Source organism: Phyllopteryx taeniolatus, chromosome 6 (assembly GCF_024500385.1).
Source record: "Phyllopteryx taeniolatus isolate TA_2022b chromosome 6, UOR_Ptae_1.2, whole genome shotgun sequence".
Classification (NCBI taxonomy): domain Eukaryota; kingdom Metazoa; phylum Chordata; class Actinopteri; order Syngnathiformes; family Syngnathidae; genus Phyllopteryx; species Phyllopteryx taeniolatus.
The window spans coordinates 4,688,037-4,700,479 of NC_084507.1; the positions used below are offsets into that span (position 1 = coordinate 4,688,037).

The 12,443-nt window shown below is 44.0% G+C and overlaps 1 protein-coding gene across 4 annotated transcripts in view; it reads right to left on the bottom strand.

Moving 5' to 3' along the window:
• mms22l (MMS22-like, DNA repair protein) overlaps positions 1-10,013 on the bottom strand; it is a 47,358-nt gene extending 37,345 nt beyond the window's left edge. For all 4 annotated transcript variants that reach the window (XR_009788957.1, XR_009788958.1, XM_061776530.1 and 1 more), the window contains exons 1-10: positions 9,917-10,013; positions 9,423-9,610; positions 9,198-9,323; positions 8,734-8,786; positions 7,883-7,970; positions 7,612-7,789; positions 7,246-7,339; positions 2,600-2,730; positions 2,043-2,156; positions 1,765-1,941 (exon numbers count right to left, since the gene is read on the bottom strand). Coding sequence is in view for 2 of the 4 variants with exons in the window: in XM_061776530.1 (XP_061632514.1) it covers positions 1,765-1,941; positions 2,043-2,156; positions 2,600-2,730; positions 7,246-7,339; positions 7,612-7,789; positions 7,883-7,970; positions 8,734-8,786; positions 9,198-9,323; positions 9,423-9,592 (1,131 nt within the window). In the remaining 2 variants the exon portion in view is untranslated. The remainder of the gene's footprint in view (positions 1-1,764; positions 1,942-2,042; positions 2,157-2,599; positions 2,731-7,245; positions 7,340-7,611; positions 7,790-7,882; positions 7,971-8,733; positions 8,787-9,197; positions 9,324-9,422; positions 9,611-9,916) is intronic.
• Positions 10,014-12,443: the final 2,430 nt, after the last annotated feature.

A 12,443-nucleotide genomic window follows, 5' to 3' on the forward strand; every position in this document is an offset into this window, starting at 1 on the left:
TTTCACTGATTTGCATGTATGTACAAGCCCAATTCCAATGAAGTTGGGACGTTGTGTTAAACATAAATAAAAACCAAATACAATGATTTGCAAATCATGTTCGACCTATATTTAATTGAATACACTACAAAGACAAGATATTTAATGTTCTAGCAGATAAACTTTATTGTTTTTAGCAAATAATCATTGACTTAGAATTTTATGGCTGCAACACGTTCCAAAAAAGCTGGGAAAGGGTCATGTTTACCACTGTTACATCACCTTTTCTTTTAACAACGTTCAACAAACGTTTGGGAACTGAGGACACTAATTGTTGAAGCTTTGTAGATGGAATTATTTCCCATTCTTGCTTGGTGTACAGCTTCAGCTGTTCAACAGTCTGGGGTCTCTGTTGTTGTATTTTACGCTTCATACTGCGCCACACATTTTCAATGGGAGACAGGTCTGGATTGCAGGCAGGCCAGTCTAGTACCCGCACTCTTTTACTACGAAGCCACGCTGTTGTAACACGTGCAGAATGTGGTTTGGTATTGTCTTGCTGAAATAAGCAGGGGCATCCATGAAAAAGACATTGCTTGGATGGAAGCATATGTTTCTCCAAAACCTCTATGCACCTTTCAGCATTAATGGTGCTTTCACAGATGTGTAGGTTACCCATGCCATTGGCACTAACACAGCCCCATACCATCACAGATGCTGGCTTTTGAACTTTGCGTCTATAATAGTCCGGATGGTTCTTTTCCTCTTTGGCCCGGAGGATACAACGTCCACCATTTCCAAAAACAATTTGAAATGTGGACTCGTCGGACCACAGAAAATTTTTCATCAGTACATCTTAGATGAGATCGGGCTCAGAGAAGCCGGCGGCGTTTCCGGGTGTTGTTGATAAATGGCTTTTGCTTTGCATAGTAGAGTTTCAAGTTGCACTTACAGATGTAGCGCCGAACTGTATTTACTGACATTGGTTTTCTGAAGTGTTCCTGAGCCCATGCGGTGATATCTTTTACACATTGATGTCGGTTTTTGATGCAGTGCCGCCTGAGGGATCGATGGTCACGGGCATTCAATGTTTGTTTTCGGCCTTGCCGCTTACACGCAGTGATTTCTCCAGATTCTCTGAACCTTTTGATGATATTATGGACCGTAGATGATGAAATCCCTTAATTCCTTGCAATTGCACGTTGAGGAACATTGTCCTTAAACTGTTCGACTATTTTCTCATGCACTTGTTCACAAAGAGGTGAACCTCGCCCCATCTTTGCTTGTGAATGACTGAGCAATTCAGGGAAGCTTCTTTTATGCCCAATCATGGCACTCACCTGTGCCCAATTAGTCTGTTCACCTGTGGGATGTTCCAAACAGGTGTTTGATGAGCATTCGTCAACGTTCTCAGTCTTTTTTGCCACCTGTCCCAGCTTTTTTGGAACGTGTTGCAGCCATAAAATTCTAAGTTAATGATTATTTGCTAAAAACAATGAAGTTTATTAATTTGAACATTAAATATCTTGTCTTTGTAGTGTATTCAATTAAATATAGGTTGAACATGATTTAGAGATCATTGTATTCTGTTTTTATTTATTTTTAACACAACGTCCCAACTTCATTGGAATTGGGGTTGTAATACCTTTATGATTGTGTCAATAAAAACTGAGCATTAGAATCTTTGTTGTACTGAATCATATTCAATTGTGTAGGTATACATAGCAAAATGCCAGTGAATTATGTTATGTACATGTTATATCATTGTGATGTCTTGCCACTTACCTCATCCGAGATTGTTCCATTTTGATTGTATTGGCCTAAGATTGCTAAATGAGTGAGCAGCCACCATGTGAAGCCTAGAGGGTCCTTGCAGTGTGTAGGGAGGCCACTGAACCGTTCAGCTGCAGGTTTTCCTGATATTAGAGGCCTCAACAATGAGTTCATATAGCTCCAAAAAGACTAGGGGGAAAGGAGAAACTAACCAATGAACACATATTCACATTATTTGTGCAAATAAATAAATAAATATATAAAAATAAACACATTTGCATGTAAATCACCTGTGAGTGTAGCCTTTTATTCCTAAATTGCAAAAGGTGAATGACCAGGATCCACAGCTCTTTGGTGCAGGAGCAGAGGTAATGATGACTGCTAAGAACCTCTGTCGGCCTCACCTAAAAAAAAATAGTAAGCTTAAGAACCCACTGGTGTGGTGGGCCCAGAACAAGGACAGGTTTCCTGTTTGACCAAGTTGTGTAAACTTGTAAACTTTGGTGTATGAGCTGTCCATTGGCAGTGAATATAGATGTTTGCAAAGCATGCCCTCCTTCTGTGATTTCATTTTTAATTATAGTACTGGAGTGAGAATAAGCGGAACGGAAGATGAATGGATGAATGAGAACTGGAGTGAAAAAATCATTAGCAACTAGTCAAGGTTGTTTCGACTTTCATCATTATGGAATTAATTTTAATCACAATACTTGGTAGAACATCTCTTCTCTATAACAAAAATATAACTTAAATCCACTTTAGCTATATCTTAGCAATTGATACAAACCAGAAATACCACTGGTACAACTCAAAATAAAGATGTAATGCATTACTGCTTAACACCCACCTTGCTGTACTTGCCCATGGCCAGGCCAGTAAGGTCACACAGGAGGCTGCACAGGTGCTCCTCAAACAGAATGGTATCAGTCAAGTTCTCTCCAGTCAGGTTCACAAACTGGTGTGCATAAACCACATGGCCTGGGCGGAAGAATAGCTAAAATGGTTAGGACTCACCGCTGCGAAAGGTCAGAGAACTGTAGCCTGTACTGCTAGCTGCACAACACATCACACCATCCTCAATGCAAATCACCTACTGGAAGATAGAAACTATGATATACTGTCCACAAAACAGTTGCTGGTGTGTCTTTTAAATCCATCCATCCATTTTATGAGTCGCTTCTCCTCACTAGAGTCGCGGGCGTGCTGGAGCCTATGCCTATGAAGCTATCTTCGGGCAGGAGGCAGGGTACACCCTGAACTGGTTGCCAGCCAATCACAGGTCTTTTAAATAGGGTCACATTTTCCTTGCAATAAGGTTTTCTCCTATATGTTTTAATGTGTAACAATGAAATCATTTTTGCAACATCTCATATTTCAACATCTTTTACCAAGCCAGAGTACCGTATTTTCACGACCATAAGGCCCACTTAAGTCTTAAATTTTCTCCAAAATGGACGGGGCGCCTTATAATGCGGCACGCCTTATGTGTGCACAGAGTTCCAAAATCTGTAGTTGTTGTTGTGTGACTTCGATGAGCGCTCTGTTTGACTGACTGAGAGTATTTCCTGGCGACACGCTGCTTATATAGAGGAAAGGCGGACGTGACTGAGTACAGCATACGGACGTAAAGGGGGAAGGGTGCGTGTGACAGAGGACGCTAAAGGCGTAGTAGTTATAGTGCGCCAGTATGTGCATTGTGCAAAACAACATCGGTTTGGCTAAGGACCCCCGAAAATGCCACCTAAAAAGAGACGCTTACGAAGCACAGTCTAAACTGCAAGCTGTCAGTTACGTGGAAGAACACGGGAATCAAGCAGTCGTGAGAGAATTCAAGATCAACGAATCCATGGTTCGCAAGTGGAGGAAGCAGGAAAATGAGCTTCGCCAAGTCAAGAAGACAAGGCTGAGTTTCCGCGGAAACAAGGCGAGGTGGCGCGAGTTGGAAGACCAACTCGAGCAATGGATTAAAGAACAAAGAACAGCCGGGAAAAGCGTCTCTACAGTCACCATTCGACTGAGGGCAATAACGCTTGCAGAAGAAATGAAAATCGAACATTTTCAAGGAGGTCCGTCTTGGTGCTTTTGTTTCATGAAACGGCGCCATCTATCCATCTGGGCAAGGACTACCGTGGCGCAGCAACTTCCGGCGGATTACAAGGAAAAGCTGGCCATCTTCCGCTCCGACTGCAGTAAAAAGATTGCCGACAAACACATCCAGCCCAACCACATCACCAACATGGACGAGGTGTTGCTCACTTTCGACATCCCGGTGAACCACACTGTAGAGAAGAAGGGGACCACCACGGTAGCAATACGCACAACGGGGCACGAGAAGTCGGCTTTTGCTGTTGTGCTTGGTTGCCATGGTAATGGACAGAAACTGCCACCTACGGTGATTTTTAAGAGGAAGACGCTGCCTAAAGAAAAGTTTCCAGCCGAAGTCATCGTTAAGGCCAATCAAAAGCGCTGGATGGACGAGTAGAAAATGAGAGAGTGGCTGAGTGAGGTGTACGTAAAGAGACCGGATGTTTTTTTCCACGTGTCACCGTCCCTGTTGATCTGTGACTCATGCGCGCCCATCTCACAGCCACTGTGAAAAACCAAGTGCAACTAAGACTGGGAGACAACGCGGGCGAGTTACGCCACCATATGTGAATGGATTGTGGATGCTTGGGCTAAGGTACCTGCTTTGACTGTTGTCCGAGCTTTCGCGAAAGCCGGCATCATTGCTGAAGAGCCCCCGGCAACGAGACTGACAATGACGAGAGGGAACCTGGCGTGTTTGATGGAGAACTTGCCTAGCTGTTCATTTCGGATACAGAAGATGAGGACTTTGATGGATTTGTGGATGAGGATTGATCAAAAAGTAATGTGAGTACATTGTTAAATACTTCAATAAAGTACAACCGAACTCAGTTTTTCTCCCGCTGCCTTTTTAAAAACATTGTTTTAGCGTGCATGCATGCTACCGTATGTTTTAAACTAGCATATGTTTTACCATGCCTGCGCCCAACAATACGGTGTGCCTTATGTATGTGTTAAATACAGAAATAGACCCCGTAACTGAGACTGCGCCTTTTAATACGGTGCGCCCTATGGTCGTGAAATACGGTACGCTACTTCTTTTTTTCCCCCCACTTTATTGGTTGCTCCTATTTTTTATGTATTTGTGAATATTGCTCCTTCTGTAACACTAATTTCCCTCACAGCATAAATAAAGTCTCAGTCTATCTACCTACCTACAGCGCCTAAAATAAGTATTTAACACATCACCATTTTTCTCACCAAATATATTTCCAAAGGTGCTATTGAACTGCAAATTTCACCAGATGGGAACAATCAAAGTAATCCATACATACAAAGAAAGTAGAACAAATAAGCTCAGAAATTAAGTGAAAATGTGAAATGGCACAGGGAAAAAGTATTGAATACATGAAGGTGTATTGAATACATGAAGGTGCAAAAAGCCATGGACAGCCAAGACAATACCTAAAATCTATCCATAATCAAACAGCAATCCAACCCCTTGTCAGTGCAAATGAATATCAGCTGGTTCAGTCCTAACTGATGTTCTAGTGAGCACGGTTGGGGCCATAATACGTAAGTGGAAAGCCCATCATACCACCATAAATTTGCCTCGATCAGGTGCCCCTCGCAAGATTTCTGACAAAGGAGTGCAAAGAATAATCCAAAAGAGTTGTCCAAGAGCCAAGGACCACCTGTGGGGAGTTTCAAAAAGACAGTGAAGTTCGGAGGTGGGAACATAATGGTGTGGGGCTGCTTTTCAGCAAATGGTACTGGTAAACTTCACATTATCGAAGGAAGGATGAATGGGCATATGTACAGAGACATTCTTGACAAAAGACTGCTGCCCTCTCGGAAGATGATGAAAATGAAACGAGTGTGGATATTTCAGCAGGATAATTATCCAAAACATGCTGCCAAAGAAATTCTCAATTGGTTTCAAAGAAAAAAAATTTAAGCTGCTAGAATGGCCCAGACAATCACCTGACTTGAATCCTATCGAAAATCAATGAAAAGAACTGAAACTCAAGGTCCATAAAATAAGCCCACAGAACGTTCAAGATTTGAAGACTGGTTGTGTGGAGGACTGGGCCAAAATCACACTAGAGCAATGCATGCGACTAGTTTCTCCATAAAGAAGGCATCTTGAAGCTGTCATTGCAAACAAAGGCTTTCGTACAAAGTATTAAATAAATACCAGTTGGCATGTTCAATACTTTTTCCCTGTGTCGTTACACATTATTACACGCAAATTAAATTCTGAGTTTATTTATTCTACAACCCCAATTCCAATGAAGTTTCGTATCTAGTTTTACTACGAAGCCATGCTGTTGTAACACGTGTAGAATGTGGTTTGGCATTGTCTTGCTGAACTAAGCAGGGGCGTCCATGAAAAAGACGTTGCTTGGATGGCAGCATATGCTTCTCCAAAACCTGTATGTACCTTTCAGCATTAATGGTGCCTTCACAGATGTGTAAGTTACCCATGCCATTGGCAATAACCCAGTCCCATACCATCACAGATGCTGGCTTTTTAACTTTGCGTCCATAACAGTCCGGATGGTTCTTTTCCTCTTTGGCCCGGAGGACACGACATCCACAATTTCCCTAAACAATTTTAAATGTGGACTCATCGGACCGCAGAACACTTTTCCACATTGCATCAGTCCATCTTAGATGAGCTCGGGCCCAGAGAAGCCGGTGGCGTTTCTGAGTGTTGTTGATGAATGGCTTTTGCTTTGCATAGTAGTGTTTCAAGTTGCACTTACGGCTGTAGCGCCGAACTGTATTTACTGACATTGGTTTTCTGAAGTGTTCCTGAGTGTGGTGATATCCTTTACACATTGATGTCAGTTTTTGATGCAGTCCCGCCTGAGGGATCGAAGGTCACGGGCATTCAATGTTGGTTTTCGGCCTTCCTGCTTACATGCAGTGATTTCTCCAGATTCTCTGAACCTTTTGATGATATTATGGACCGTAGATGATGAAATCCCTAAATTCCTTGCAATTGCACGATGAGGATCACTGTCCTTTAACTGTTCGACTATTTTGTGACGCACTTGTTCATAAAGAGGTGAACCTCGCCCCATCTTTGCTTGTGAATGACTGAGCAATTCAGGGAAGCTTCTTTTATACCCAATCATGGCACCCACCTTTTCCCAATTAGCCTGTTCACCTGTGGAATGTTCCAAACAGGTGATTGATGAGCATTCCTCAACTTTCTCAGTCTTTTTTTCCCACCTGTCCCAGCTTTTTTGGAATGTGTTACAGCCATAAAATTTCAAGTCATCTGGTGAAATTTCCATGTCAATAGCACCTTTGGAAATATATTTAATTAGAAAAATGGTGACACGTTAAATACTTATTTGAGCCACTGTATCTATTTATCTATCTATCTACCTACCTACCTACCTACCTACCTACGTACCAACCTTCCTATATACTCTATTTCAGAGTACCCCAACATACCTTGCATCTTATGGCCAAATAGGTGGAGGATCTCCAAGACTGACCAGTGGATGTCAAGGTGAAGGTGCAACAAATGCCAAACGGGAGGAAAGATCTGTGGAGACAACAGAAAATATATCTCACCACCAGTTAAATAGAGCACCGGACAATCTTTGAACTTCTAGCCCTTACAGTATGTGTTGGTTGTGTGCCTATGTCCATGTGTAAATGAGGTATACTCACATAATTCATGAATACTGTATTTCATATTTGTCTTTCAGTTGTAAAGTCTGCAGCAAGTACAAACTTATAGTATGCATTTCTTTACAGCTGTGCCCTGTAACGAAGGTAACCCCACATTACATAAATCCTAACTATTAGGAGTACCTTTCCAGGGTTCTGTATCTTGAAAGCATTCTGAATGTTGGTAGGCAGGTCTTTAAGACGTCCAATGAGGAAAATGATGCCAAACAACTCCTCTATTAGAACAGATGGAACTTGACCCTCCAACTCCTCATAAGGGTGGGGTGGATTTTCATCAAAGATACAGGAAACCTTCAGGTATCTGAACAAATACATTTAAGTTAAATACATTACAGAGACATTACACAGAAACCCTGCTAAGTGCTATGGCTAGGATTAGCGGTGGAAAGATTACCTGTGTAGGAAGACTTTAACATATTGAAGAAATGAAACACACTGCTGTCTGATCTCAGAGGCCTCAGAGTGAAGGTTGCCTCTTTGACCTAAAACACACAAGGGATGTTTCAGCATAGTGTGCACAGTTTTTATGTAACCAATATACAGTATATTCCACAGGGTTGAACTTTTAACAGTCAATTTCTGTCCAGTATCCAATTAATTTGACCTTGGTCAGCCTGAAAACAAAATGCTATATACTGTTATTTAAAGTCATTTGTCCCAATGACTTAAACTGGATTATGGATCACCAATTACATTCAGTGCATGTTTGACAGTTAACAGACTGTACAACAAAGGTACAGCATGGAGACTAAATTTGGGATACAGCTATGTTAACATTATGTGTTCCCTGAGTGCCTTCTAGTAACATGAGACTGAATAGCACAATACATTTTCAATCAATAAATCCCCCAATCAATCAAATTTTATTTATACACGACTTCTCATTTTAAAAAAATGCAACCTAAAGTGCTTCACAGAGACAAAGAAGACAAATAGCACAAAACTTACACAAACCCACCCCTCCCATCCCCAAATATAAATGCAAACACACCCATATGAAAACACACACTTCAGATTTTCTTCAAATTTTCATGCTAGGATAACCCACATTTTAACCAGTGATTCAATTCAAATGAATCAATGATCCCACATTGGAGTGAGCCAGTTTAAAAATACCGAGCATTTTTCTTCTGATATGTAAATACTGCGATATTTATGGCTGTTATGAACAAAATAAATTTTGCCATATTTTCTGAGAGCCAAAACATTAGCTGCACTGCAGGATAAATATAGAATCATGCTTACCAAAGTCATGTGAGATGCATTGTGCCATCGTCTCAAGCCTGTATATCTTTTGCCTGAAATATAACCAAAAGCAGTGAAAAGTATACAAGTGAAACCTGATCGAGGGTTTTATGTTGATTACAAATTATACCTACATTAATTGTTTGATTATTTTACCACCTTGAGTCATAAAATAATTACTTAAATCAAATGCTTCTTCAGATATGATGCTTGTGTGGGCTTTCTCTGGGTACCCTGGTTTCCTTTTACATAATTACAAAACCACGGGTTCATTTAAAAGTGAATTGTCCATAAGTGGAAATGTGAGCGTGAATGGTTGTTGGTCTAGATGTGCATTGTGACTGACTGGCGACCAACCCAGCTCACTTGTGAGCCGAATAAGGACAAGTAGTACAGGAAACAGATGAATGCATGGATGCTTCTTTGAAAATGCAAAATGAACTGAGCTTTGTAACTTGGTTTACCTGAGTAAGCCAAAGAGCAGCCTTGTTGATTCAACCAATGCGGTCTCTGTAACCCAGGTTAAACCAAAGAGCTCCACTGTGTCGCTCTCATAGTCTGCGGGGGCTGGATCTAGACACAGCAGCAGCCTGCGTAGTGGGTCCATATCATTTAATCATGATGTAATATTCGGTTTTGAACAATAAGTCAGCAAAAAGCTATTTAATGATATAACAATTCATTTTCACCTTTTCACTGAACCTCTAGCAGTGTATCCCTCATTTGAGAGTGCTCCAGTTGGATCCTCCTTAGCTTCAGAGCAGCAGAACCATGGTGGTCTGGCTGGGGAAAGCTCGCACAGACCATCTGGAGGGGAGACTGGAGGGGTGAGGGATTGGTTGAAGTCGTCGTCTGCCATGCTGCTCGTCACTGTCTCCTTTAATAATAATAGAAAGCAATGCGGAATACACTAAATGTCACACAAATGTTGCAGTAAATTCAGGTTTATATTAATGTAATAGGTTTACATGAAACCGCAGATTAAATAAGACGTGTCCACGCTTTGGAGAAAAATAAATGTTTGGTTATGGTTAGGGTACGGTACTTTACTTGAACCCGATCAGCGTGTGTTATGATAAAACACGTATATATCTATCTAAAGCAACCAGCGGACAATCAAACTGCACTAAAACATTAACAAACCTTTCCTTTATGTCTCGGTTTGTTAAGTAATATTTGCTACCTTTGTTTCAAAGTACGGAGCTTTCCCAAACGTTAGCCTTCCACTGTTTGTCTTCCGGGACGGTCCCGCGCGTTCACACTGCGCATGCGGAAAGCCAACGTTCAGCTCTTTGATTGGTCCAAAGTTTAACACGGGGAGTGGCTTTATCCTGACTCGAACGTAAACAAACAAGGTCCCGCACAAAACAAGCTTGAGGAAAATATTTATTTTATTTATTTTATTTCCCGATTTGTGTTAAATAAACACTTAGTAGGAAATTAGATAAAGCCTCGTTTTGCGTTTTTCAATGTCCAATTTTCAAACAAGAAACGGGAGATGACTCCTTTCCCATTTTTTGTTTACATATATTAAAAAAAAAAACGAAATTAGTAGGTCGTTTCCCTTTTTTTTGTTTTCCCACCTCAGAAGGAAAAACGAATGTCCGAAAAGTGCACGGACTATTAGACTAGGAGCGAGCAAACCTTTTGTGCTCAAGGACTATATTGAATTTCTTTAAATGGACAGATGGGTCAGGTCATTTGCAGATGAGGTAAAAAGAAATAGTTAATGTCGATCAAAAATGTTTTTTTCTAATAACCAAACAATAATTTGTTGTTGAATAATATTGTTTTATTTCATTCACAATAAATCACTGGGACACACAAACCCCTCCACCACGACAAGGTGACGGCTTGTGTGTCCCAGTGATCCTAGGAGCTAAGTTGTCTGGGGCTTTATGCCCCTGGCAGGGTCACCCATGACAAACAGGTCCTAGGTGAGGGACCAGACAAAGCACGGCTCAAAGACCCCTAATGATGACGACAAACAATGGACTTCGTTTTCCCTTGCCCGGACGCGGGCCACCGGGGCCCCCCACTGGAGCCAGGCCTGGTGGTGGGGCTCGAAGGCGAGCGCCTGGTGGCCGGGCCTGCACCCATGGGGCCCGGCCGGGCACAGCCCGAAAGGGTAACGTGGGTCCCCCTTCCCATGGGCTCACCACCTGTGGGAGGGGCCATAGGGGTCGGGTGCAGTGTGAGCTGGGCGGTGGCCGAAGGCGGGGACCTTGGCGATCCGATCCCCGGCTACAGAAGCTGGCTCTAGGGACGTGGAATGTCACCTCTCTGGCAGGGAAGGAGCCCGAGCTGGTGTGTGAGGTCGAGAAGTTCCGACTCGATATAGTCGGACTCGCCTCCACACACACCTGGGGCTCTGGTACCAGTCCTCTCGAGAGGGGTTGGACTCTCTTCCACTCTGGAGTTGCCCATGGTGAGAGGCGCCGAGCAGGTGTGGGTATACTTATTGCCCGCCGGCTCGGCGCCGGTACGTTGGGGTTCACCCCGGTGGACGAGAGGGTAGCCTCCCTCCGCCTTCGGGTGGGGGGACGGGTCCTGACTGTTGTTTGTGCCTATGCACCAAACAGCAGTTCAGAGTACCCACCCTTTTTGGAGTCCTTGGAGGGGGTGCTGGAGAGCGCTCCCGCTGGGGACTCCATTGTTCTGTTGGGGGACTTCAATGCTCACGTGGGCAATGACAGTGAGACCTGGAAGGGCGCGATTGGGAGGAACGGCCCCCCCGATCAGAACCCAAGCGGTGTTCTGTTATTGGACTTCTGTGCTCGTCACGGATTGTCCATAACGAACACCATGTTCAAGCATAAGGGTGTCCACACGTGCACTTGGCACCAGGACACCCTAGGTCGCAGTTCGATGATCGACTTTGTGGTCGTGTCATCGGACTTGCGGCCGCATGTCTTGGACACTCGGGTGAAGAGAGGGGCGGAGCTGTCAACTGATCACCACCTGGTGGTGAGTTGGCTCCGATGGTGGGGGAAGATGCCGGTCCGACGTGGCAGGCCCAAACGTATTGTGAGGGTCTGCTGGGAACGTCTGGCAGAATCCCCTGTCAGAAGGAGTTTCAACTCCCACCTCCGACAGAACTTTGCTCATGTTCCGGGGGAGGCGGGGGACATCGAGTCCGAGTGGACCATGTTCCGCGCCTCCATTGCTGAGGCCGCCGACCGGAGCTGTGGCCGTAAGGTGGTCGGTGCCTGTCGTGGCGGCAATCCCCGAACACGTTGGTGGACACCAACGGTGAGGGATGCCGTCAAGCTGAAGAAGGAGTCCTATCGGGCCTTTTTGGCCTGTGGGACTCCTGAGGCAGCTGATGGATACCGGCTGGCCAAGCGGAATGCAGCTCTGGTGGTCGCTGAAGCAAAAACCCGGGCATGGGAGGAGTTCGGTGAGGCCATGGAGAAAGACTTCCGGACGGCTTCGAGGAAATTCTGGTCCACCATCCGACGTCTCAGGAGAGGAAAGCAGTGCACCACCAACACTGTGTATAGTGGGGATGGGGCACTGCTGACCTCGACTCGGGACGTTGTGAGTCGGTGGGGAGAATACTTCGAAGACCTCCTCAATTCCACCGACACGCCTTCCCATGGGGAAGCAGAGTGTGGGTTCTCTGAGGCGGGCTCTCCTATCTCTGGGTTTGAGGTCACCGAGGTAGTTAAAAAGCTCCTCGGTGGCAGGGCCCCGGGGGTGGATGAGAT